The following is a 27877-nucleotide window of genomic DNA, read 5'->3' on the forward strand; positions in this document are numbered from 1 at the left end:
CCAAACTATTGAATAGCTAAACCATAGGAATAACTATTACATTACAGTGCCTATTACAATGTACTAAACGTGTCCTAAGACCAATGAAAAATTAAAATAAAGAGTGCAAGTTTTTCACCTTTCTTATTCCTAGCATTTTTATTATTTTAATTTTGAAACTTTAGGGTGTAGTTTGCTTTATATATATATAAACTAAAAAATCAAAATGATACCACAGGTTATTTCCGTAATTTAAAACTGCGAAACTCAAAACTCGTCCTCAAGGCGGGAACAACAATTTTCAAGAGTGCCTTTTCATTGTTTTGAACCTGTCACACAAACACACAGCGGAAATGGAGAGAATAAACGTGGCTGTGCGTGCAAGGCCGCTCTCTCAAGAGGACGCCAAAACCAGTCCATGGCGAATCTCCGGCAACTCCATTTCCACCACCAACAACTCCTCCAAATTCGATTTCGGTACTAACTACTAACCTCAAATTTCCTTTTTCTCTTTCTCTTTAGGGTTTCGGAACTTGAAAAATTCACTTTTCTTTCAATTTTTTCGTTTCGTAGATCGGATTTTCGGTGAAGACTGCACCACCTTCCAGGTCTATGAGGCTCGCACTCAAGAAATTGTCTCCGCAGCCGTTCGTGGGTTCAACGGTCCGTGCAATTTCCACTGCAATTTTTATTTGAAAATTTTCATAATTGTATGCCGTGGCTGTGAAATTTGTACGATCGACATTATTTTATAATTTATAAACATTTGTGAATTTCTTAAATTTTGTGATTTTTAGGCTGAATCTCTATCTTTTTTAAAACTCGGCTTGTTATTTGCTTCTGTAACTATATGTTGTGGCTGTGAGACTGCTTAGAATAATCTTATTTTCTTTGCTGTAGGCACTGTGTTTGCTTATGGGCAAACAAACAGTGGGAAAACCTATACAATGCGAGGCTCGGAAGCAGAACCGGGGGTTATTCCACTTTCAGTGCGTGATTTGTTCAGAACAATTCAGCAGGTACTTCAACCAAGATCCTCTTGTGCTTCATGAAAGTTAATGTGCAATTTCATGTTTTTAAAATTTATTCAATAAGATTCATATTTGACCTTCCCTTGGTAACATTTATGAGATTGGGTGTTTCCTTTGCTTCAAGTGGTTATACAATTCCGTTTAATTTCCAGAGCTTATTTATTGGTATGATGCATATACCATGTAATTGATTGATCATGGCCTCATGAAGTAGAGATCGCTAGTTTAAAACACTCATTCCCCCTCCCTTTGGAGCCAAAACTTATTCATGAAAAAGGTGATTGATCTTGTGTTGTTGGGGCATATAAACATGAGCCATGGGGCCGGACTCTTCTGATTATAATGGAAAATTTTAACTCTCGAGTTGCTAGGTCTTGCATGGGGAAACTAAAGAAATTGTTACTTATAGTCTCACCTTCACAGCTTACTCATCTATCTGAGTCTTCTATGTGATTCTTCCTAATAATGTTGATTTCTAGCACTTGGGTTTATAATTTTGTTCAACTCTTTTAGTGCATTGACTTTTGTAACAGCTTTTTTATTTATAAAATTTGTTGAAATTTTGGAGTATATAAATGTTATAATTCATTGTTCTATTTTAGGATGTGGATCGAGAGTTTCTTTTGCGAATGTCCTATATGGAGATCTATAATGAGGAAATAAATGATTTATTGGCTCCTGAGCACCGAAAACTGCAGATTCACGAAAGTATTGAGGTATTGTGCTATTTACTGTGATGATATTGTAATATCTTGTTGGTTTCACACTTTCACTGTCTGTTTACTCTATTTCCCTCATATTTGCAGAGGGGAATATATGTTGCTGGCTTGCGAGAAGAAATTGTTGCCTCTCCTGAGCAAGTCCTTCATTTCATGGAGTTTGGAGAATGTATAGTTTTCTTTGTACATTCTTAATTTTGTTTTTTGTTTAATTAGTGCTCAAAAGCGCCATTTTTATCTTCTTTAAATGTTGCCTATGTGGCTTACATTGTTGCTCTTGTATATTTTGAATAACATGTTACCTAGGTCAGGGTGCTATGGGTGCTCAAGTTCGATTATTGACTTTTAGTACTCCTCATTTCTGAGGCTTTTCTTTTTTGAAACTTCACATTTCTAAACATTTATTACCTTAAATCTTTAAAAGTTAAAATATTTTTCATCTTTCCTTCCCAGTTTTAAATCTCGTCATACTCACCCTTGTGTTGGGCACTTTTGGTCACTCCTTCTTTCGATGTCTCCTTGCTGTTATATATACTGGACAATGTTAGTCTAATCTTATGTTTTTTGCCTTTAATTTCAGCTCATCGGCATATTGGAGAGACAAACATGAATTTGTACAGTAGTCGGTCTCACACTATCTTTCGCATGGTATAGTTATTCATCTTTCCAATCTTTATTAGTTATCTGGTTATATATGTTCATCTACCATATCACTCTATCGAATAGATAATAGAGAGTCGGGATAAAAATGAAGATGAAGATATCAACAATTCTTGTGATGCTGTTCGCGTATCAGTTTTGGTATGTGATTGATAAACCTACTATTCAGTTTTGGGGTCATCTTCCTCATTGTGTTTGCATTTGGAATTATGGATGCTATATTCATATGCATTCTGAATGTGTATATTTGTTTCTAGAATTTGGTAGATCTTGCTGGTTCAGAACGTGCTGCAAAAACTGGAGCAGAAGGTGTTCGCCTTAGGGAGGGTTCCCACATCAATAAAAGCTTGATGACCCTAGGAACTGTCATTAAAAAATTGAGTGAAGGTGTTGAAAGTCAAGGGTAAGTTCTATGATTGCTAAAGAATGTTACCTCTTTCTATTTTTTTGTAATTGACTATAGCTAATATTTATTGCAGGGGTCATGTTCCCTATCGAGATAGCAAGCTTACACGCATTCTACAACCTGCATTAGGTGGAAATTCAAATACAGCTATCATATGCAATATCACGCTTGCACAGGTCTATTTGTGTAGCCAATTTATTAAGCTTTGCTACTCCTTTTAGAAGTAATTTACTATGTTGCTCTGATATAAATTTCAAGTGATATAACATTTCTTTAGGTTCCAACATCATTTTAAAGAATCAGCATGTAGGTTTCAACTTTTCAAAAAAATTATCATGCATTTAGGCTTGCACATGTGTGTATTGTCAATTGTGTTAAATGTGCTTGTTGTTGAGAACCACCTTTCTTTAGGACTAATCAGTCTCTTAAATTTTTTGTTACCCATCAAAAAAAGAAAAAAAAACTTGTTGCTATTAAATCTTGCCATTTCTGTTTACAATCTAGTTGTTGGGGTTTATATATTGTAACTTTTCGTGGAGTTGTTAATGAAAAATAAAATTAATTGTAAGCTAATGATTTTTGTATGTGGATAGACATAGGTATATTCTTGGTGTTAGTTATTATAAAGCCATTGATTATAGAAACAACTTTATTAAATTAATGTTAATATGAAAGTATTTTGAGGATATCAAATTTGTTGATACTCGCTATAACACATCATATTTGGAAAAATCTGTTGTTCATCCTAGGTATTGTGATATATCAAAAGTTGATAGACAATCAAAAACACTAGCGTTGTGTTTTCATATGCAACTAGTGAGTTCTGTGTCTGTTTTTTATTTTCCAACTGATTTAGTTTTGTCTTTTCTGGTTTAGCCTATGCAGTTATGACAGCATTTCTAATATTGATTTAGATATTTTTTTTTTTTAACAATTCATAGTTACAATGGGGGAGGGGGGATTTGAACCTTGGTCATATTTGTTGGAAACATAAGGAGGTGCCAATTAAGTTACAAGGCTTTTGGCTTTTTAGAAAAAATAATAGTAAAGTGTGTTGTAGGAAATCTTGATATTATTTGTCATTGTTTGTTCCCTGTGTTGTACATAAATAAAAAACTCTGTACTTCCATTTGACCTTGGTGGGCTTGCATGGTCAAAGTTAATATGAAAATAAATAATTCTGTGTTGTCTAATGAGACTTGATAAAACCTGGGTTATTGCTGTGGCAAAAGCACGTGTAAAATTTTTTTGAACAGGTATTCTGGTCATGAGCTGTTTGTACCAATTCGTTTATGTTGTATTGTAGAAATTTGGTGTAAGAGAGACATACACGGAAGGGTGAAAAATTTGGGAATCCATCATGAAAGTAATGTACTGTAGTGGACTATATTTGTTTTGGATTCAAGTAATACTTTTGTGGAATGTTCATCCACTTGCTAGACAAACTTCCCAAGTTTTTCTTGAAAATTTTTCCACTTATTTGAACAAGTTCATGTACAATTCATTTGCACAAAGTTCTCAGAGAAGGAATTTAATTTATGACAACGTCAAATTCTTCAATTAGTGACGAGGGGGGAGATCGAGGCCGTTTCAGCACTGCACCATATGGACATAGGAAAATTACCACTATTCAAATGTTTTATTTACTTCTATTTTTGTGCATGTGTTTTTGGATGTCCTACCTGTCTAGATTGCTTAATACTATTTGTTTCATGGCAGATTCATGCAGATGAGACTAAAAGCACTCTCCAATTTGCAAGCAGAGCTTTACGTGTTACAAACTGTGCTCGTGTGAATGAGGTTTTGCTCTAATTTAGCTTGCATATCCAGCAAGATCTCTTTCATTTGCATTCTTTCTTGCAGTATTTTAGATTTCATAATATTGACTTTTGTCATTGTCATTGTGTCTGGTTCTTTGCATGTCAAATCTTGTATTCTGTTATCCTGTATTTCAACACAGTTTGCTATTTCATTCCAGATTTTAACTGATGCTGCTTTGTTAAAACGTCAAAAGAAAGAGATTGAGGAACTTCGAGCCAAACTACAGGTTTGTCTAATTGTTATAATAGGTTTTGTTATTTTATGGAATCAATTGAGACATGTTTCAAGAAATGTTGGCCCGTTTTGACATTTCCTCCCTCCACGCATTTTCAGGATTCTCATTCAGAGCATTGGGAAGAGGAGATCCTCAATCTACGAAACACACTGCTACAGGTTTGAAGATGTCTATTTGATGATTTATTTTAGCAGATGAGTTTGTATCTATTCTAAAAGATGTGAATTGACAGACTGAACTGGAAAGGGAACGTATAGCTTTGGAACTGGAGGAGGAAAAGAAGGCCCAGGCGGAATGGGAGAAGAGAGTGCAAGAGCAAGCTAAGAAAATTGAAAACTTAAGCTCAATGGTTTTGTATTCAACTAGGGATGAGAATCGTGACCATAATAAAAAGGTTTGTACTATGCTTGTGTATCATGTTTTTACTAGTAGTAGTATGTGTGTTAGCATCTCAGGTGCCAGTGAATGCCCCCTTTGGTTTACCTTTATTCAAATCATCTTTGTCAATCGATTACTTTCTTGCAGCCGAATGAACATGTGTTGCTTGCTGGCCCTTTGGCAACTATTCATGCTTTAAATCTGTGATGTTATATATTTTGCTAAGTTTTAATCTTCCCATGTGGCCATGGGCCTGTGGCAACTATTCATGCTTTAAACTAGTGACTTTATATGTTTTTTAAAATATTTCCAAGTCTTCCATTCGCTTTAACAAAAGAAAACTAGACCCATGTGTCGATTTTTCTTTTCTCCTGTTGTATTATTAACTCCGCCCGTGTATGTTCTTAATGTCATGTATTTTGTTTTATAGCCAGTCCCAAGTGAAAAATGAGGAGGGTTGTGATGGGTTGATGGTTAGCATAATATTTAGTCACTCTATTATTAATGGATCCACTATGAAAATACATGAGGCTTTGGAGCTTGATTTTAGCCGAGCTTTGAGAAATTTGAATGTGCCTCAATTTGTCCCATAATACTGAGGGTCTCTATCTATAGGAGTCTTGAGGAGGTTTGAAACACGTGATTGACTCTCATTGGTGACACGTGTCATAATTTAAATGGAGGGACTTCATGTCTTGTTCTCCAAGGAACACATGACATTTTTTGATTGGCCAAAGTGTCTTAATTTAAATCAACACATGGTAGTATTTAATTAGACTACTTACGTCATTTAAATACAAATATTAGCATGTGTCGATATGTGATTGACTTTTGAACATTATTTGTGATTTTTATTTAGAAAAACTTGAAATATTTCCATTAGTCTTTGATTAATGATAGTGGAATCTACTAAGTAGTACTTGACACTTTGTAATTGGCCGTTTTGAACATACTGCATGAATTTAATGGCATGACATGGCAATTTGTAATTGGTCAGAAAATTTTCCTCTCTACAGTAGGCTCACGTGTCACGTCTAATAGCCATCATCCACATATTCTGCATTATCAAAAATTAAGATTTTTGTTATAGAAAGCTCAATCCCATTTAGATTTTCTCTACAAATGGTTCCATGTGTCATTTTTCTCAAGAACTTTCATTTTTTCCCCTCTATTTTAAGTTGGATTGAGAAAGATACTTTGTGCATTATGATGCTAAGAATCTAATAGTAGAATTAAAATGCTCTGTTCTCCCAGCATGTAAGAACAACAATATTAGATGGTCTCTGAGTATTTGTTTACTCAATGAACACGTATTATTGGTTAAAGATGACCTTGTTCAAGAATTTAAAGCTTGGGCTTCACTGAAATGTCTTCATTGCTCAATTTTATTATCTACTTAAGAGATGTTTAGACATTATCTATATATAAGATCTAAGATTCTGGCTTGGCTCACTGCATATACTCTAGGCAATACAAATTTGGAAGAATTGATTGTATGATTTCACTTGTAGTGACCCAAAGAAGATTATATGAATAAGTATTCATCACTGCTCCATTTGTGTATTGAAATGTCCTACCGCAAATATCCATCACACCAACTGCTTGTGGAAAATTAAACATATTTGGATGATTGTATTAATGCTATTTTTCACATGGTTATGGATCATCTAGTTGCAGTATATCAATGAACTTCATGGGGCTATTTTGAACACATGTTTCTGTGGAATTAAAACCATGATGACCTTTAAAGAAGAGGGGTTGAATGTTCATTGATTTATTGACTACCGTTGTTGACAGAATTGTAACAATAGCCATCTCTTGTCAATGCTCAACTGCATTTTGTGCTCTCTTTGAGCTATGATGTTTCACCGTGTTAATTTCCTTCCCTTCTTCAATCTCTCTGATTCTTGATAAACTTTCCTGTTGCTTCTGCAGGGGAAGAGGCGGGACACATGGTGCCCTGGCAAGCTTCCACAAGAGGTTTTTAGAGAGGTGCTTTTTTTGTCTTGATATAATTGTATCTGATTGGGCAACATGATTCATGAATTGTAAATTTTTTTTCTTTTTCTTTTCTAAATTAATCAGCATTATAGACAAAGTACACACATACACACGCACATATATATAACAGCAAAAATGAGTTTTGTGGTATCTCTCATCTCTATTATTTTTAATGCAACCTTACTGGGCACTAAGGAGATTTTTTTTTTGGAATAATTGTTTGTAAGTATTTAGTATGTTGGGCAATGTGGGGAGTGCTTTGAAAGGTTATAATATGAAGTTCTTTCGGTGGTTTGAGACTGTATAACAATCCTATGATAAATTGGTAATTCTTTTCTCTAAATTTTAGAAATTTTGTGTGTGGAACAAGTAGAAAGTTGATATGACATTAGAAGAGTTACTTTGGGCTATATATGAAGTGCCTAGATAGGTGAAATTCTTGGGGTGATTCAGTGTGTACAGGATTTAATGATGGAAGATTTATTTATTTATTTTTCTCTTCTCTTTTCTCTATATTTCTCTGTTTCTGTTCACAAGAAAAAATTGATATGACACAAAAGGACTATGTTGGATTATGTGAGAGTGCCTTCATTGGTCATAATATGAAATTCTTAAGGCAATATGAATTGTTTTTCTTTGTTGAGTAAATGATTATGGTGAATTGCTATGGAGAAAGATGCCCTTTGGAGAATGTTTTGAAGTGTAAGTATGGTGTGACTTTGGGGGAGGGGGGTGGAGTTTGAAAGAAAGGAGAGGAGGGTTCAGCGTTTGTCTGTGGAAGTATATTCACTTGGGGTGGAACCGTTTTGCCAGCTATGACTTTTTCAGTTGGTCATGGTACTAATGTTTGCTCTTGGTTGGATTTGTGGTGTGGGGGATATTCTAAAGGATGCCTTTCTTGACCTGTATGGTATTTCTTGAGACAAAGGGGCTACTCTGGCAGACCATTTGTGTTGGAGGGATGGTTCCATGCTATGGGATGTTATTTTCATGTGACCTATACATGATTGGGAGATGGATGCATTGACCACATTCTTGGATCTCATCTATTCAACAAAAATTAGGAGGAATGTTGTGGATAAGATTTTTTGGCAACATACAAAGAGTGGATTATTTGAGTTAAAGCCTTTTTATAGAAATCTCTATACAGGGGAAGGAGTGTTTTTCCCTAGAAGAGTATTTGGAAGGTTAAAGTCCCACTTAAGGTAGCATTCTTTTTATGGACTGTTGCATTGGGGTAGATTCTCACAATTGATAATCTTTGCTGATGAAAGGTAGTTTTGGTATAGTGGTGCTACATGTGGAAGAAGGTTAGGGAGATGCCTGATCATTTGTTACTCCATTGCAAGTATGCTAGTGAATTGTGGTCTCTTGTGTTTTGTTTATTCAGGGTGCAATGAGTTATGCCTCAAAGAGTCCTTAATGTGTTGGCATGCTGAGGTTTGCTAAACAGGGTAATGGTGTTGTTTGGAATCAATACCTTTGTCTTATGTGGAGTGTTTGGAGGGAGCACAACTCTAGAGCTTTTAAAGGTTTTGAGAGGACTACAATGGAGTTGAAAATGATCCTAGTTGTTCATTTTCTTGATGCTGGTATTTTCTAATTACATGTCTTCTGTGATGGAAGGCATTCCCCCCCCCCCCCCCCCCCCCCCCCCCAACCCCCCCTTTTTTTCTTCTTTTAATAAAGTTTTATTACTTACAAAAAAGAAAGGTTAAAAATCTGCAATTTTATCCTTGAGAAATATAATGAGGCAACAATTTCATCCTTCCATCTATTTTCCATTAAATTTATTCTAGGTCATCTCTGCTTTTTAATGCGCCACATCGGCACCCCATTAGTCATGTATGCAATTCCTTCAAACAGTAGATTGGAATGGTAGGATGAAATTACAACTTTTTATATTGAAGGCATGAAGGTCAAACTCAGGCCAAATTTCAGGGACAAAAAGTATGTTTTGGCCTTAACAAAAAGGAGCATTTTGAGTGTTGATTCAAGCTGATGGCAGTAAGCATAGGGTTGGAAATGATGCTAGTTGGTAAAGAAAGAATGCAGAAGTTTAAACTTCAATTCTGATGCAGGAGAACCTAGGTTCTAATTGCCCCCTTGCCACTTGTAAGCAAAAAAAGAAAAAGAAAAGGTTACATAGACTTCTGTTTGGGTGTTAGGTGTGGGTATGTATCCAAGTGTTCAATCAAATCCCACCCTTTTAGAGCATCTGACAGCGATAATTTTGCCTTGTCATGCTGGGTTAGATTAACATTAGCATGGCATTGTGAAGGGTTTGGGTAAACAGATGCTACTTATCTTACATAACTCAGGATGCATGTAAAAATTTTTATAGACTGCTCTGAAAATATCTTATTGATGTTTTCCTTGACATTTGTACTGTTATAAGATATTTATCAAAAAAAAATTTGTACTGTTATAAGAACTTTGGATTTTTAACTCAATATGTCAAAAATGAAGCTGATACTTTTTTGCTGCACTCTAGGAATCTTTCACTGTCCAATCAAATGCTTCTGGAGTAAAACCTATGAAACCTAAGCGTGATATGGGACCACTTCTTCCTTTTGAGGAACTGGTGAAGGAAATTGATGTTGCTTTGGATGACTCTTGCAAACAAGATGAAGATGTTAGAAGTAATGATTTGGAAGACTGCTTTCTCCCTGCTCCTTCAGTTCTATTACATGTAACAAGTAGGAGAAAAGTTCCACTCCCCAAGAAGAAAAGCTTACCCTTGGTTTGTAACATACCTTTTCCTTTCCATTTTCTTGTACTGGATAGGAAACCTAATCTCTGTACTTCTTGCAGGTGGAAAATGAATTAGTTGAAATGCAGGCAGATTATGAGGATCTGCTTTTAAAATTTGAAACTCAGGTTATTGTGTTTTATGTTGATTCTTTTTTCTTTTTAGTGATAATAATTTAATTAAAAAAAAAACCAATTAAAAGGGTCTGCAACCCATTTATACATGGATCGTGATGCATCTGTTCTTTTAGATATTACATACTGTGATTCTTCTATTTATATTTATAATACTTTTTTTTTTTGGGTTGCAGAGAACTATGAGTGAGATACAAATAGATTGCTTAACTAGAAAGCTTGCTGAGGCTGATTTGTTTTGGGGTGAGAAATCCAATGATTATTCCCTGTATTATGCCAATAAAGGTACCATTAATGGGGACAAAAATGATAGTCTAAGGGAGTCAGAGGCTATTCTTGTGATCAAGCGGCTCCAAGAGCAGGTTTATTCTATTTTTTTGATTACATTCTGTATTCCTGTTCCAGTTAATATTCTTTTCTAAATTGTCTCTCTCACAGATTAAAATGTTGGAAATGGAGAGGTCTTCAAGCCAGCAAAATCTAGATAGTATTGTTGAACTGGCAACAGAACAAAACATATCTGCCAGGAATAAGTTTGAAGAGGTATTTGTTGATTTAATCATGCACAACCTTGGAGTGTGATCTAAGCCTGTAGTATATGCTTTAATTAATTTTTACTAAACTCTTCTAGGCAGTAGGAAATCCAATCTGTTACATTGGTAAACTGCACTGGAAAAGAAAAAAGAAACCAAACTCCATATGAATTTTAATTTAATACATTCAGCTACATATAACTTCAGGATTTGTCAAAAATATTTAAAAATAATAATAATAATAATAATTACTGTCTGATGTGTTAATTTTCCAATTTGTTTGTTACAAATGTGAAGTCAACATTCAAGGCTAGCTTTTATGGTAATATTACTATTATTCACTTGGGGGAGGGGATATGGGTTTAGGAAGCTGAAAGGATGGATTGGATATGTTGCTGACTTCAATTGGAATGGATATTAGAGTTTTCTTGAAATAATTTTCACTCTTTTTATTGTATTAAAAATCTAGGTTTTTGGTGCAGTATTAAGTAGAAGATTTTGTTAAAAATCACATAAAAGGGGGCTTGATCCTAGTGAGAAGGAAGAATACAAGAGAAACACAAAATCTTAAAACAAGAAGAAAAAGGAAAAAAAAAAAGTAACTCTTTAAGTTTTAAGGGCTTCAAGAAATCAAGCAAAGTTGAGAAAGAGATGCCTCTAGTCTCAACCATTCAATAGTAGAGCCATCTTGGATAGGAGTTTCACATTCATCACTGAAATTTCATAACCATTAAAGGTCAGAGCATTCTTCTATACCTAGAAGCCAGGCACAAAGGAATTGCATATGCATGCAATTAATTATTAGTGGTATATATGTGTCAACTCTGGAGTTAAATTTAAGAAGTAAGACTAAGGCTTGGTTGTTGTAGTAGTTGTAGTATATGTGTATCCTCTGGAGTTGCATGTTGTTAAGTAATCTTTGTGTGTGTGTATGCATGCACGTGTGCATGCATATGCATGAATCTGTTTCTTTTCAGGTTGTTGTTTTAGTCTTTTTCATTTTTTCTTTCTTTCTGTCACATATGGCTTTTTAACTGGTAAATATTATATAATTTTTCTTAGCTCTATGAAGAGCTTCTATATGCACAAGAGGAAGCTAGGATGGCTCAAGAGCAACTTACTTCCAATGAATCTGAGAGAATAACTGATGTATGTATTTCTGTTTCTCACTTAGCTCTTACAAATTTCTTGTTTTTGTAAATTCTGTATCTTGTATCTGTCATATACAAAATTTCTTTTGCCTAAGCCTATGAAACTGATTTGTAGCATCTTCATTTAGGGTGGGAATTCTGACTTTGTTATCAAGCTTTCAGTGGAAGTCCAAGAATTAATGTCAGAAGTCCAAAACTCAAAAAAAGTAGTTGAGAGCGTCTCTTCACTTGTGGATGAGGTTTCTAAGAGTTTTTCTTCTCTATTTGATGTGTTCCATGTGAGTACTCTTAACATCCCATGAGGACTTTATCTAAATTCAATTACTATTGCATAAATTATTTCAGTTGTTGTTTACTGTGAAAGTGTTTTAGGGTTTGATAAGTCAACCCTAACACATAAAATATTATTTATATATAAAGTACATGATATTACTGTTTTGCCCCTATTACTCATAACACTCCCCCTAAAGCTTGAGAGTATATATCATACAATCCTAGCTTGTTACATAATAAACCCAAACGAGTCTTACATAAAGCTTTAGTAAACATATCAGCAATTTGGACTCTTGTAGAAACATATGGAGTAGCAATTACACCATCTTCTACTTTCTCCTGAGTAATATGACAATCTACTTCAATATGCTTGATTTGCTCATGGAACACAGGATTGGAGGCAATGTAAATTGCTGCTTGATTATCACAATGCATAGTCATAGGCAGCTTTACAACAAATCTTAATTCCTCAAGTAAGTGCTTAATCCACATAAGCTCACATGATGTGTGTGCCATGGCTCTATACTCAGCCTCTGCACTAGACCTGGCAACAACAGTTTGTTTCTTACTTTTCCAAGTAATTAGATTTCCTCCTAGAAAAGTGCAATACCCAGTAGTGGATTTTCTATCTGACGGTGATCCAGCCCAATCAGCATCAGTGTAGGCTTCTACCCGTAGGTGACCATTAGCTTTATACAAAAGACCACGGCCTGGATGTGCTTTAAGATACCTCACAATTCGAATAATTGCCTCCCAATGTGGAAGGCGAGGATCTTTCATAAACTGGCTCAAAACACTAACTGTAAATGATATATCTGGGCGAGTAATTGTGAGATAATTTAGTTTACCAACCAAACGACGATATTTCTCAGGATTAGATAACAGCTCCCCTTGATCTTCATACAATTTGACATTAGGATCCATAGGAGTCTCCACTGGTTTAGACCCTAACAAGCCAGTTTCTTCCAAAATATCCAACACATACTTCCTTTGTGATAAACTGATGCCTTCTTTAGATCGTGCTACCTCATTACCCAAGAAATAACGAAGTTTACGCGGATCCTTAGTTCAAAAGGAGTTTTGAAGGTATCTTTTCAAATCATCAATACCCTGCTTGTCATCTCTAGTTATTATAATATCATCAACATATACTATCAACAAAATCTTTCCTCTATCAGAGGTATGAGAAAACATAGAGTGATCAGAATGGCAACGTCGCAATCCAAACTTTAACACTACTTCACTGAATTTACCAAACCAAGTTCTGGGAGATTGTTTAAGACCATAGATGGCCTTATGCAACCTACACACTTTTCTAGACTCACCCTGAGCAACAAACCCAGGTGGTTGCTCCATATACACCTCTTCCTTCAAATCGCCATTCAAGAATGCATTTTTAACATCTAACTGAAATAATGGCCAACCCAAATTAGCAGCCAAGGAGATCAAAATCCGAACAGAAGAAATTTTAGCAACAGGTGAGAAAGTCTCGGCATAGTCAACACTGTATGTTTGGGTATAACCTTTGGCAACCAAGCGAGCCTTCAAACACTCAATAGAACCATCAGGCAAATACTTCACAGTATACACCCAATGACAACCAACAATAATTTTCCCTGGAGGACGAGTAACTAAAGACCAAGTAGCATTTTCAGACAGGGCAGACATTTCTGCCTCCATAGCAGATTTCCAACCCGAGATGGACATAGCCTCCTGGACAGACTTAGGGACAATAGTAGAATTCAAGGATGTGGTAAAGGCATAAAGAGATGGAGACAAGTGACCATAAGAGACAAACTGAGAGATAGGGTGAGAGGTACAAGAACGCTTACCTTTGCGCAAAGCAATTGGAAGAGAGGCAGGATCAGGAGTTAGATCACTAGGCGGGGTAGAGGTCTCTGTTGGAGGTTTCTACCGGCGACAATATACCTGGAGTGGTTTCTGAGGAGATTCAATAGGAGACACAGGTGGTAGGAGAGGAAGACAAGGAGGAGAACTGTCACTAGCAATCGAAGGAGAGAAATAGGACTGAGATTCATCAAATGTGACATCAGCAATAATGAAACGACGCCGAAGAGTAGGTGAGTAACATCGGTATCCTTTCTGAATATGAGAATACCCAAGAAAAACACATTTAATAGATCTAGGATCAAGTTTGTCACTCCCTGGACCTAAGATATGAACATAGCACACACAACCAAAGATCTTAGGAGGTAGATGAAACAAAGGTGCATTAGGAGAGAGCATGGAGTCTTAGATCAGTTGTAGTTTTGTTTTCTTACCAACTGCTAAACTTATTTGGGAACAAGCCAAGGAACTTTACTCTGGTGTTAACAATTTGAAGCGGATTTATGGAGAGAGCACAATATAAGGGATCTGACCACCTAGAACAGTGGAAGGCATACCATTAATTAGGTGACAGGCAGTGAGAACAGCATCACTCCAATATGATTTGGGAACATGCATATGAAACTTTAAGGCACGAGTGACCTCTAACAAATGACGCATTTTGCGTTCAGCAACACCATTTTGTTGTGGAGTATGGGGGCATGAAGATTGGTGAATTATACCATGATCATCAAAAAATTGAGACAAAGATGTATGAAAATATTCATGAGCATTGTCAGACCGAAAAATACGAAGCGAAGCATTAAATTGAGTCTTTATTTCCATATAAAATGATTTGAAATTTGAGTACAATTCAGGCCGTTCTTTCAGAAGATAAAGATAGGTGACTCTAGAATAATCATTAACAAAAATGACAAAATATCTAAATCCCAACAATGAGGGAGTGTTTATTGGACCCCAAATATCAGAATGAATTAAATGAAAAGAACTACTAACACGACTCTCACGCCTAGGGGCAAAAGGCACCCTATGGTGTTTACCCAATTGATATGCTTCACATTGTAAAGACTCAATTTGACGACACGATGGAACTAATGACTTCAAATTCTTGAGAGATGGATGACCAATGCGACAATGATGTTGAAGAGGCGAGATAGACAAATGAGAAGCCACTAAACGGGAAGAACCACATCGATCCAAGTAATAAAGTCCACCGGCTTCATGCCCTCCACCAATAATCTTCCTCGTCTTGAGATCCTGAAAGATACAATGAGTGGATAAAAAAATGGCAGTACAATTAAAAATTTTAGTAAGCTTACTAATTGACAAAAGATTAAAAGGAAGATCAGGAATATACAAGACAGAAGAGAGAGAAAGATTAGGACTAAGATTGGCAGTGCCCAAACCAGAAACTGTAGTGGCTGAGCCATTTGCCAATGTAACATTGGGAAGACTACTGGATTGCTCAAGGTCAGAGAGTAAACTTGAGGTACCTGTCATATGATCAGTAGCACTTGAGTCAATGACCCAAGGGTCCTGAGTGGTAAGACAAGCAGCGGAAGTACCTTGTTGAGCCAAAGTAGCAGTAGAATTAGACCCAACAAAGTTGGAATGCAGAGACAAGAGGCGATTGTACTCTTCCTCAGGAATAGAGACTACTCTAGATGTCGGTGGAAGTGGCTGTGAAGGTGGTTCTTGAACTTGAAAACTAGCTTGGTTAGTTGAGGGTTTACCATACAACTCCCAGCAAAAGTCTACTGTATGATTCTCACCATGACAATAAGTGCACTTACGAAGACCACGTCCTTTACCACGACCCCCTTGGTCACGACCCCCACGACCTCGGCCCTCACGACCTCGACCTCCACGACCACCTCTATTACTCCTCATATAAGTGGTAAAGGCAGATTTATCACCAGAAGGTAATGCATTAGTATTGGAGGAAGAGAAAGGGTCAATACTCGAATCAGATAATGTGGCCTGTCGAAGTCTACCAAAAACTTCACGCAATGAAGGGAGGTTTGGACTAGCTAAGATTTGTGATTTTATTGGATTCAAACTTTTAGTCAATCCAGAGAGGAAGCGAGCAACATGCATAGAATCTCGTTGTTTCTTCATAATTTTAACATCAGAGGAGATAGGCTGATAAATATTGAGTTCTTCACATACACCCTTAAACTTGTTATAATAGTCTTCTAAAGACATATCACCCAAACTCAAGGAGAAATAATTTTGATGAAGATCATAAATCCGCTTCAAATTGTTAACACCAGAGTAAAGTTCCTTGGCTTGTTCCCAAACAAGTTTAGCAGTTGGTAAGAAAACCAAACTACAACTGATCTTAGATTTCATGCTATTCCACAAACAACTCCTAATTTGTGCATCTTTAGCTCTCCAATCAGCAAATTTAGGGTCTGTAGGTACATGAGGTTTCTTAATCACGTAATCAAACTTCTTTCTATTAAGAAGAAATACTTTAACTGCCTGTGCCCACTGTGCATAATTACTACCATTTAGACGAATGGAAGTAATTGATAACATATCAGGAGATAAGAAATAATTAGGGGGTTGAGCACTGTCTTTGGACTCCATAATAGTAATCTGAAGAACAAACTAACACTAAAGAAATAAGCTAGACTGAATTAAAACAAACTCCAACTAGCAACCAATGTACTTCAACAAATCAGCCACGTCAACAGTAACTCATCTATCAACGAATCAACACCAAACTATTCCAAAAAAAAAACAAGGCAGCAACAAATCCATACCAACACCAAAAAAAAAAAATTGCCCAATCCACCACTAAACATCAACCTAAGGCTGCTTGAACAGATATGCAGAGAACGTATTGAAGAAGAGAACAAAATCAGACCATGGTTGAAACCCTTAACTGAAAAAGCTCCGGCGGCGGTGCTAGGGTGCAGGAGCGGCGGCGCAAGGACCGGCGAGTAAGCTAGGATGGTTGCCGGAGGAGGGCGAGTAAAACCTTACCTCTCTCGCGATTAGGTGACGTTGATTTGGTGTCGCGAGACCGGAGAGAGGGTCACTGGCGCTGGACAACTCCTTCAGCCACTAAATCGAGATCGTCGAAGTCTCTATTAGGGTTGTCGGAGCTAGCGAGTTGGGATATGGTTGCCGGCGACAACAATATCGGTGGGTGGTGGTTGGAGGGTTAATGGCAGCAGTGGCTTGGTGGCTCTGATACCATGTTGTTTACTGTGGAAGTGTTTTAGGGTTTGATAAGTCAACCCTAACACATAAAATATTATTTATATATAAAGTACGTGATATTACTGTTTTGCCCCTATTACTCATAACATCAGTATTTTGTTAGTTGCAATCAGTCATTTTCCTTTTTAAGCAGGATTTCAGGACTCTGATTACCCAGAGTTCTCAGCAACAAAATTTGATTGTCAGTAACTATGAGAAGTTAACTTGTCGCATGAGGGAGAGAGTTACTGAACTTGAGAATGAGAAGGTACTGTTATTTGTATAATTTGGTACATGAGATTATGAAATTTCTTACATTATCCTGATAGTTTCCTGTGCATTAATATTTGGGTTCAGATTCTTTTGTACAATCAATCTGTTGATATCCAGAACCAGATACAAGAACTAAGAGTAGATACTCAACATTCAGAAAATTCCTTAAAAGTAAGTTTTGTTGGATTTATTGTATGTTTTGTTTCAACGTGCAATATACTTATTGCTAAGTGACATTTTTGTGCAGGAACTTTTGGAACAACAGGATTTGGAAAAGTTGGAATACCTTTCACTAATTCAAACTCTTGAAAAAGAGATATCGAGTTTATCATCTTGTTCCTTGGCTAAGGAAAAGGACAATCTGAGAAAAGATCTTGAGAAAACAAAGGCAAAGCTGAAAGAGACTGATTTCAAGCTTAAGAATGCCATCCAGGAGAAAACCAAACTTGAGGTCTCATACTATATTCCTTGATTTCTTTATGTGACAATTAAACTTTAATTTAGATCATCATCTTTTACTAACTTATCTGCACATTTGTAGGGTGAGAAAGCATCTGCCGAACGAGAGTTAAAACGGTTGCTTGGTCAGAACTCTCGACTAGAGCGTGATATAAGCAAGCGTGAGTCACTTGCATGTAGAAGGCGTGATTCAATTGTTGATAGGAACTCAAAGGTGTTTGACTCAAAAAGGGCAAAGGGTCTGGCTGTTCCTTCTGAACAGACATTGCAGGTGATGAAGTTGGACTTAATAATGCATTGTACATATGAAATAATAGTTGTATTCAGCTTGAGTTTAATTGCTGTAGAAGATTATCTAACTTTCTTCTCATTTAGTTTGTGCTAGAATGAAGGGGTTCTTTTGTGTTAGTTAATCAGAGCTTCATGATGTGACTTGAAGCAAATCAATATTTTTGTCCTCCAATGTGAACATTCAACTTAAAATGGGTTTTCATACTTTAGGCACCAGGACAGATCCACTGTTAACTATATACATCTTCAAATATACTTTTTTTTTTTTTTTTTTTTTTAAAAAGGAAAAATATCTATTGACTATTTGTAGAAATATTATCCATAAAAATTATACAGAAGCTTCATTGTGCACTTTGCACACATGACATATAGGTTTTTCCTTTATTTGGACATAACTCACATGAGTCTCCAAATTGGTTCTCCCAAAAATTTTGTATGACTGTTTGAGTTATTCCCATTCTTTAAAAGTGATCCTAATCTACTCAAATGGTTGTTTTTATGTTCACACCCCTTTTTTTTCATTTTCAGGTCTGTGCTCTTGCTATGTCATGCTGCACATTGTAATAATTAATTTTTCTTTTTCTGGTGTTCAGGAAGAAAACAAAAAACTGGAAGTCCTCTTATTTGAATATGAGACAGCTATTGCTTCTTTGGGAGAGGAATTGGATGCCGCAAACAGGGAAAAAGATGTGGTTATATTTAGAAATGAAGGTATAACTTCAAAATTAGAAGCCCTGTCAGAAGAGTTGAATACATCGAACAAGGAACTGCAAGTGTTTCAGGAAGAGGTCTCAGCTCTTGTAAGCTTCTGCATCTCTCCTTACATCTCCCAGGTTTTAGGAATTTATTTCAGCGATGTTGATTGTGACTAACAGTGATTTTCTTCTTTCCCTCGCTCTCTCTCTCAAATTTGGCATCTTACTCTTCTCTCTTCAGAGACAATGTTTGGAAGAATCTAAATCCAACGAGCAAAAGATGGAAACCTCTGTCAAAAAGTTGGTACAAGAAAAGGAAGAGCTGGCAATGGTAGCTTAAATTTGGTTTAAGAGTATTATCTATATGATATGTAATTTTGTTTTTGTTAGTACAAAATTGGTCAGTGGATTGTATCTTGGAATTTGCAGCAACTATCTGATTCCCTTTTGGAAATGGAGGAGGAAAGGGCAATATGGTCTGCTAAGGAGAAAGCTTCCATTGAAGCCATAGGAGAGAAAGCAAAGTCGTACAATGTGGAGATTATGATGTTATCAAAAGAAATGGCACAGGTACGATTCATATTCCACCTGTTAACAGCTTGCCTTCGTGTCTTTGCAAGGTTATGATTTTGTTGTTGTTATTATTATAGTTCATGAGTTTATGGCACACTTTGTAGCCTTCAAATTTTTCCTGAGTGCATTATCTTTGCTGCAAGTCATCATTGCTAATTTCCAGCTTTGCATGCAACTTGTTAGACACTATGATACTTGCCAAAAAAGTGTTATACCCTTAAGTTCAAAAGCTTTTGCTGTTAGAAAGCGGCCGAACAATATATAAAAGATCACACACAAAATTTGATACCCTTCTTGGGCAGGCTTGCCAATAACATTGAACCAAATGCAGGCCTCGCACATATAGAAAGAAAAGTGGAAAAAGCACTAGAAACGAAACTGAAACAACATAATGGTGGGGGTCACGAAGACGTGAACCAAGGACCTCATAGACAACCATACTTTGACACCATGTTAGATGCATGGGTCCCAAAAGCTTGAGCTATTAGGAACTCTTAACACCTACCCTCACAGGTAAGCCCACTCAATATCTCTGGCCATGTGTGGGCCCTCTACATGTATAACTGAAATTGAAACAAACACCAAAACAGAAACTGAAACACATGGGGTTCCTAGGATTCCAACCCTAGACCTATCAGTCAAACCAGCCTTATTACCATGTTAGTCACAATTAGTTTCAAAAGCTTAACTTACTACGAAGTGACCCTACAATGTAAATGAAGTTCAAAATATGAAAACTTTAATGGTGTGTTTTTGGAGATAATTTTTTTTTTTTTTTTTTTAAGTAATAGAATTTATTGAAGACAAAAAGGACTGCTCTATGTTCACGATGATGAACATAAAGCACCTTGTAAAAAATACAAGCAAATCAAGAAGAAGATCTACGAGAGAGTTGGAAATAAAAAAAGAAGTTCAGTTGGAAAAACCCCATGCCTGAGACCAATCAAACAAAGTATGGAGCTGCAAAGACTTCAATTGATCAATAAGTCTCATAACCTCCTCAAATGTACAACTTTTTCGCTCCTTCCACACTAACCACATCACCCATGCCGGCACCAAGTTCCAAACATTCGAGGAATGTTTACCAAACTAATTGTCAACCAAAAAGAAGGGGTGCTACTTTGTCTGGCAACACCCTTTGAATGCCAAAAATTATAAACACTTCACACCATAAATCATAAGCAATCTCACAATGGATCAAAATATGATTTACCGTTTCTCCACTATAGCACACACACACCAACTAACTAGCAGTAAGTCCCTCTTGATGAGGTCATCAATTGTGAGAATCTTTCCCCACACAGCTGACCACAAAAAAAAAAAAAAAAAGACACCCTCTTGGTGACCTATGTGCCAAATACTCTTCCACGGGAATGAATGAGAATTGGTTCCACGGATGGCATTATAAAGATAGCGAATATCAAAATTGTCACTCCTATTCAACCTCCAAGACAACTTATCACCCCCCACCCCACTTGGCAATTTTGGGTAAATATAATAAAAAACTGAGTACGCTGCCTCCATCTTACAATAATGTCTATTAGAATAATAGTTAAATGATTAAATTCATGTGTTGGGCCACACTTATTAAGGGGGAGTATGGGCTCACTGACGCAGGACAACCAGAACAAAATTGAATGAACGGAAAAATAAAGGATATGACCTAGGAGTCAGCACCTAGGCCTTACTTGGAGTCAGCACCAAGTGGGAAAACCACTAACACCTAGGGTAGACCTGGAGTCAGCACCAGACCAAAGAAAGACCAAACGGCCATTGTTTTCATTCATCAAAATATCAACTATCTTCTCAAGGAGTACAATAGGTTGCTTACAAAGGATTACTAAACCCTAATTCTAATTGGCTAGGAAACTCTAATTGCCTTATTACAAAAATACCATTGCTGGCCAGGAAACTCTAATTGCCTTATTACAAAAATAACCTTACTTCTAAATTAAAATACTAAAAGCTCAATAAACTACTAGGACCTAAAACATAAAAATACAATTGACTTGCCAACATAAATAATATTAAATAATAATTCTCTTTCATCTCCCGCATCACTCACATGTGAGGGGGGTTGTTAGAGTAATGGTTAAATGATTAAATTTACCATTTCATAACAGTTGAAGCTTTTGGGACAAGTGGTAATGTATAAGTTTCAATACAAAAAACAAAATTACAATAATAGTTCTCTATTTAAGATAGAAGGATATACCAAAAGGGAGACGTCATTTTTTTAGTTTTTCTCATGTCATATGGAATATGTCCAGTGTGAGCTCACCATGCTGATCCATTTTATGATGTTGAATTGTTCTGATGTTTTTTTTTTTTTTTTTTTGGGTGACCAAAGAATATCCTCTTTTGGAAGAGGTGATAGCACTGTTTGTTGATATTTATTAAAATCATGTTGTTTAATTTAAAATACCTACCACAAATTTTATGGCATGAGAATTTAAAAGCCTTTCCAGCATGTAAGTGGTGGTTTCTCAAATCTTTGGAAACCCAAAGCAATGAGAGGTCTTGTTCCATCTTTACATCCAGTATTTAAGCTATTTATTAAGGTATCTCTTTTTAAGTTTCTCTTATGGTTGGCGCTCGTATAAGGTCCTTGGCTTCTACTTGCATTGCCAATTATTTTTATTCAGTGTCGTATTTATCATCCTAGCATCCTTGAATAAGCATGAATTTAGATAGCTGAACAATGCTTTTTCAGAACAATAAGTGGTATAACAACATGTTCATGGGGATAAGGAGATCTAGCAACACAAAATGTCCAAGCTTAGAATTAAGTGATCTTGTTATTTCAGATTTAAGTTATTCTACAATTTTAGTATAGATGTATTTTAACTTGTAATGCTGGACAGGGTTAGGCAAAATAGAGATGAAGGGAAAAGAAGGTAAAACAAGATAAATCCTAAGCTTCACCACCTAGAATTTGCCTAAAAACCTTAGGCGTCACCAACTAAGGGTGCTTGGAATCACCTCCAAACAAAGAGAGGCATTCTCCATATAAAATATCTTATTCAAATTGTGCTGCCTTCATGACTACAAGAGCTACTATTTTATTTGTGGAAAGTTAATCATGCCACAATTAAATTCGACAAAATCTTTAAAATGTTAAATACTAAATTCAAAAAGAAATGAAAACTATTTTTGAATTCAAAATAAAATTTAAAATAATTTTGGTGCCCCTTGCATCAACTTGTTTCTTCTTTTTATCTAAATGCATCATTCTCCCTCCTCCCCCCCTCTTTTGTTCTATCATGAAAGGCCTTTCTTCACCATGCCTATATATATGTTTTAACTAATTCTATACATTCTAAATAAAGTATATACAATGAAATTGTTATTTATAATTTTTAAAATGCGGCAGTGTGTTGTGTTATTATTCATCTAAAATGTTTGAATTGCACAAATCTTGTGGACTTCTTCGCATTGTGGTACTTATAAGGATTGTGCATCTGTTAATTGTAAGGTGAGGGATGAATTGGAGTCCTGTAGAGAAGAATGCAGGATTCTTAGGGAAAGATTGATTTCTTCTGAGGAAAATGCAGAATGGGAGAAGAAATGCAGGTTTGTTTCTGTGTTTTTCTTTTGTTTAGCCTTGTTATTTTTGTTATAGATAATTTGGTCTTTGTTATATTTGCTCTGCTGGCTGTAATATAGTTTCCTTGATTGGAGCGTAGAAATAACCGGGCTGTTTCTGAGGAGTATAATAATCCTTTGTAAGTAAAAGATGGCAGGGTGTGGCAAAAATCAAACTCGTTCCTATCTGGCTCAAACCTGCAGAGAGTGGCCCTATTTTTCACTTGGTTTAAAACCTCAGCCGCATACAGTGAAGTACTTGTGCCATTACTGGCTAACATTATGACATCTGTTGAGAGAAGCCTTTCTTTGATGCTTGAGGATCTTTAATTCCTTAACTGCCCAACTTAAGAATAAAAATGTTGACAGTATGTTGTTATCTTTACATTGTTAGAATGGTGTCACTTTGAGGCAGAAATTTATTTTTTGCAATGAAATAATATTAATTTATTTAGTGTCTCAATACAAAACATTCAATCTTTATATAGATTTTTAAAACAGAAAGTGGAAAGTAAACTGATGTAGACAAAGAAAGCAAATGCAAGAGAATTAATGTGGTTCGACTAAACGTCCTACGTCCACTATAGAAAGCCCCAAATAACTACATCTTTACTAATACGAATTGTATGTTACAATGAACCTAATATATGGTATGGTATGGTATATATAAGAATAAATTAAGCTTAGTATGGTAGCCCTAAAATGAAGGTAGCTCATGGTATTACAAAACCAAGATAGCCCAGGGTATTCTATAAAGTCATGGTCTATGTATTTATGGTATTCTATAGCACACTATAAAGTTCCAATACTAGTTAAGGCTTAAGATTTGTTAGGCTGGTGTTGTAAGAACCATCCCTTCTCAACCCGATACCCTCACTATCCCCAAGTGTGCTATACATTCACAAATAAAGGCGACAGAGCAGGATAAATTGAGATGATTTTTGAGCTTGATGCTCTCCCCCCCTCCTTTCTCTGAAAAATATACTTTTGTTGATATTTATGAAAACGGTGGAACATAGTCACATGGGCTGATGGTGTAGCTGGTGTTCCACCTTTGCACCGCATGATTTTCAGATCTGGGGTAGATATTCAACTAATAATATATGCATATAATGGGTTGAAATGGACCATTATATTCAATCCATTATATATGAAGGTTATAAGGATAGTGTTTTCCATATTTCTGTCCCTCAATTATCTCAACTTGTCCACAAAATAAAAGATGCTTAATAGCAGTGCGGTGATAGTCAACATGATCTATTGTCCTCGCTTTTAGTTGCCTAGAGGCCTTTCTATGTTATGCAAATGATTTACTTTTAACTGAGTTGTTTGTCATCCCATATTAAAATGCTATCTAGAGGGATAGAGAATTGGATGGATAGTGGTGAATGTTGAGTATGATAGGAGAATTTTCTTTTGTTAAATTACTGATTGTCCCAAAAGTTTAAGCTATTAGGATATGGTAAGTTTAATTACATATTTTTAACATTCTCCCTCACGTGTGGGCTCAAACTCTCTCTAATAGGTGAGGTTCAATACATGGGATTTTAAATGGGAGGTAGAGTGGAGGAGCCAAGGATTGCACTCAGGACCTCTTGCTCTGATACCATGTTAAATTACCAATTGTCCCAAAAACTTAAGCTATTGGGGATTTAATCATTTAATCACATATATCAACATTTTTTTATTCCTTAAACATTTCCAAAAGCTAGGGTTTTCTTTCCTTGGAGATGGTTTGATACTGTTTGCCTAGATCTTTTCTTCATTTGGGAATATGAATATGAATCTGAATTTGTTATTAATTATTTTGTGATACCTGAGGCTGAGAAAGGTTATGTTATGGTTATCAATTTTCATTTTGAGGGATAGCCATGGTCCTTTGCCTGCAACCTCCTTGAACTCTTTGTTGAGGAGTTTCGTCAATGCTTCTGTTTTCGGACAAAGACATAATGCATCTTTTCTTTTCTTTTTTCATTTGGGTTTTGACATCAGTGTTATCACTGTCTCAATAAACAAACCATTATCTTTCTGTTTGATGTTGTTGCAGCATGGAGAAGTCTTTGGAGATTGATCAGCTGAAAAATGGCCTTAAATTAGCTAAAATCGAGAGCATACAATCTCAAGAAGTCAGTTCTTTTGCTTTATCCTCTGTTTTATATATATGGTTGTAATGCTGCTTCACTTTAACTGGCTGGTACTCAGCTAATTTGCTTTTTGTGCTTCAGATGTTGAAGTCAGATTCAGAGATTCTCTCTTTGGAGTATAATTGTGTTCAAGAGGATGTGCAAATGCTTAAGAACAAACTTAGTTGTGTCAATAAAGAACGAGAATATTTATTGATTCGAATTAAAGAGTTGGAAGCAATATCAGAACTTTCAAATGACTTCCAGGTTTCATCCAAATGCATTATTTTCTTAAAAAAATTATGTTTAAAAGGAACAGAAAACAATTATCCCTTGCAACTGAAAAACTAGTATCAGTTTTTGAAAACCTGTAGCATATTTATTTGATTGATAAATGTATTTTCCTTGGCAGAATCTTAAAGACCAACTTCATATTATGACAGAGGAAAGGGATAGATTGATGACTCAGATTGAAGAGCAGCAGAGCCATGTTGTTGAAATGGAATGTCCGAAAAAGAATTGCAATGACATGGTAGGTTGTTCAAAAGTTCTCTTCTTATTTGTTGTCCAACTTGTCTGAGAATGATCTTATATTATTATGGGTATAACCAGTTATCTGACGCAAATGTTCAAGTGGAGGAACTGACTGGGAGAATTTCCAGCATGGAAGTCAAGATGCACAATGTAAGTGTCTGCATGCCTGAGATTCTTAGGTACAATTATGACCTTTTATGTCCTTAAGAATGAGGTAGTCCATTTTCAATATCTTCCTTGTACGTACCCTGAAGGATAAGAAAGGACTTTTGGCCCAGTGGTAACTACAATCACTAATGAGCAGAAAAGATTTTACTTGTGTATCCAATCTAATACACAATATGCTGAACCAATTTGCTTGGCTGCTAGCGTTTCATCAGAAATATAAACAAAGATGGCCATAAGCCAGTGAATTAGTTCCAACAAAGCAGGGTTGTGGGAGGGCTAATCTGGATAAGATTCTGATCTTTAGCTTTTTTTTTTTTTAGATCACTCTAAAAAATTGAACTTGAGCGCCTGCAATTTATACCATTTCACCAAACAGTGGCCTGTAGCTTTTCATGATATATAATAATGGAGTTCTAAAAAAATATTAAGGATCATGCACACTGGAAAATTGTTATGTATGAGATCTAGTAAAGAAATTGGTAGATCTCTTATTTGTTGTCGTGCTTATGCTCTTGCATTGAAGGACCAACTAAAATGGCATCGTTTTCCTGTAAAATTTTCTTCAATATGATTTGAATCTTATATTCTTATCTAAAAGTGTTAATCATGTTGAGAGCTGTCATTTTATCAATTTATCCACTGACAGCAGGCCTAGCATGTTAGGTTTAAGATGACCACGGAGCATTGTGTCTCCACAATTTCAGAATTCAAATACATTTTACATTTTAAAGCTTATTGCCAAATGGGGCTTTCACAAATTTTAGGAAGCTCATTTGGAACAAAAGCACTCTTGGAAGTCACATTTTACCCCAGCACCCCTATATATGTTTGTTTAAGGATTAAAGTGTAAAATTGTCAGGAATTATCTTTGTTTATAAAGCACAATCCTGGAGCTGTACCAAGTTCTCTTTTCTTCTCATATAAAAAAATTTCCTATGGAAAGGTCCTACATTCTAGCCTAGACATGTTTCGTGATTTTAACTAGTGGAACATACAGTTGCCGCTCTTACAATGGTAAAGTGGTCATTATGCGTTTTCCGCATCATGTCATCACACATCTTAAATGTCTAGTCATTATTCATTAAGGACTTAGGATTCAGTTCAATGTTTGTATCCTTTTATTTTCCATTTAGTTTAACATGCTCTTTTCATTGAAAGAGAATTATCCGCATGCACCTTATACAATATGTACTTGAACAGGATGAAGTCGACAACAGCAAGGAAAAGGCAAAGCTTCGGATGAGACTTCGAGGGACGCAAGCAAAGCTGGATGCATTTCGTAATAGATACATGGAAGCAATGAAAGAGTCAGACCTCATGAACAAGAATTTTGAGGAGGCAGCTGGAAAGCTGAAGGACCAGTTAGCTTCAAAAGGAATTGAGGTCCTTAACCTCAAGAAGAAGCTTGCTTCCACTATAGGGCAATGAATGGAAATCATTGAACTTAATGATTTCCAAAATTGTTATATGCAAGAATACTACTGGTAGAGATTATGATTATAGTTCATGTATATATTAGAATCCTTTGTAAATATATGTTTTGGTGTTGAGAAATAGATAAGTAATCTGGGGGAAATAAATGTAAGTTTAGTTGTAATTGATTATGCTACATTCCATTCTCATGCAAAAACAAAAAAAAAAGTATTGTGTTTTTACATTGTAGAAAGAAGTCATCACTCATCTAGCTTATTTTTTTTGGATAATTCAATAGTTACAATGGGGTTGTGGGGTTGAAGGATTTGAATTATGAATATCTTTGGTGGAAACATAAAAGATAACAGGGTAAGTATGCATGTATGTAGGGGTTCAGTATTCCCAATCAGCTAGCTCTTGACTTGAGAGAACTCAAAACAGTTCTACGTATCTATATCAAAAAAGGCGAGCTAATTTTGCTTGAAATGGTAACCTAAAAGATGAAACGGGTTCATATTGGATGCCTGACTATATTTGAGCTCATCCCGCATTTCTTATATATTAGTTATTTATTTATTACCTTAAATGCCTTTCAAAATGTTAGACATAAATCAAAAAACTCCACCCTATAT

General features: G+C 35.8%; 1 protein-coding gene across 2 annotated transcripts; it reads left to right on the plus strand.

Moving 5' to 3' along the window:
- Positions 1 to 253: 253 nt before the first annotated feature.
- LOC115952368 (kinesin-like protein KIN-7O) lies at positions 254 to 27462 on the plus strand. Of its 2 annotated transcripts, none has more exons than XM_031069524.1 (33): positions 254 to 456; positions 553 to 642; positions 880 to 998; positions 1613 to 1726; positions 1817 to 1898; positions 2310 to 2377; positions 2456 to 2530; positions 2647 to 2792; positions 2869 to 2971; positions 4515 to 4595; positions 4774 to 4842; positions 4950 to 5009; positions 5084 to 5245; positions 7165 to 7221; positions 9725 to 9973; positions 10045 to 10110; positions 10293 to 10478; positions 10555 to 10659; positions 11712 to 11798; positions 11929 to 12078; positions 17283 to 17399; positions 17489 to 17575; positions 17652 to 17855; positions 17946 to 18134; positions 18748 to 18954; positions 19091 to 19180; positions 19279 to 19419; positions 22898 to 22995; positions 25055 to 25133; positions 25233 to 25397; positions 25543 to 25662; positions 25743 to 25814; positions 27033 to 27462. In XM_031069524.1, the coding sequence occupies exons 1-33, from the start codon at positions 333 to 335 to the stop codon at positions 27258 to 27260; spliced, it is 3990 nt and encodes a 1329-aa protein (XP_030925384.1). In that variant the 5' UTR covers positions 254 to 332; the 3' UTR covers positions 27261 to 27462. The 2 variants fall into 2 exon arrangements, with proteins under 2 accessions (XP_030925384.1, XP_030925385.1); XM_031069525.1 differs by having other exon boundaries at positions 17286 to 17399.
- Positions 27463 to 27877: the final 415 nt, after the last annotated feature.

Source organism: Quercus lobata, chromosome 7 (assembly GCF_001633185.2).
Source record: "Quercus lobata isolate SW786 chromosome 7, ValleyOak3.0 Primary Assembly, whole genome shotgun sequence".
Classification (NCBI taxonomy): Eukaryota; Viridiplantae; Streptophyta; class Magnoliopsida; order Fagales; family Fagaceae; genus Quercus; species Quercus lobata.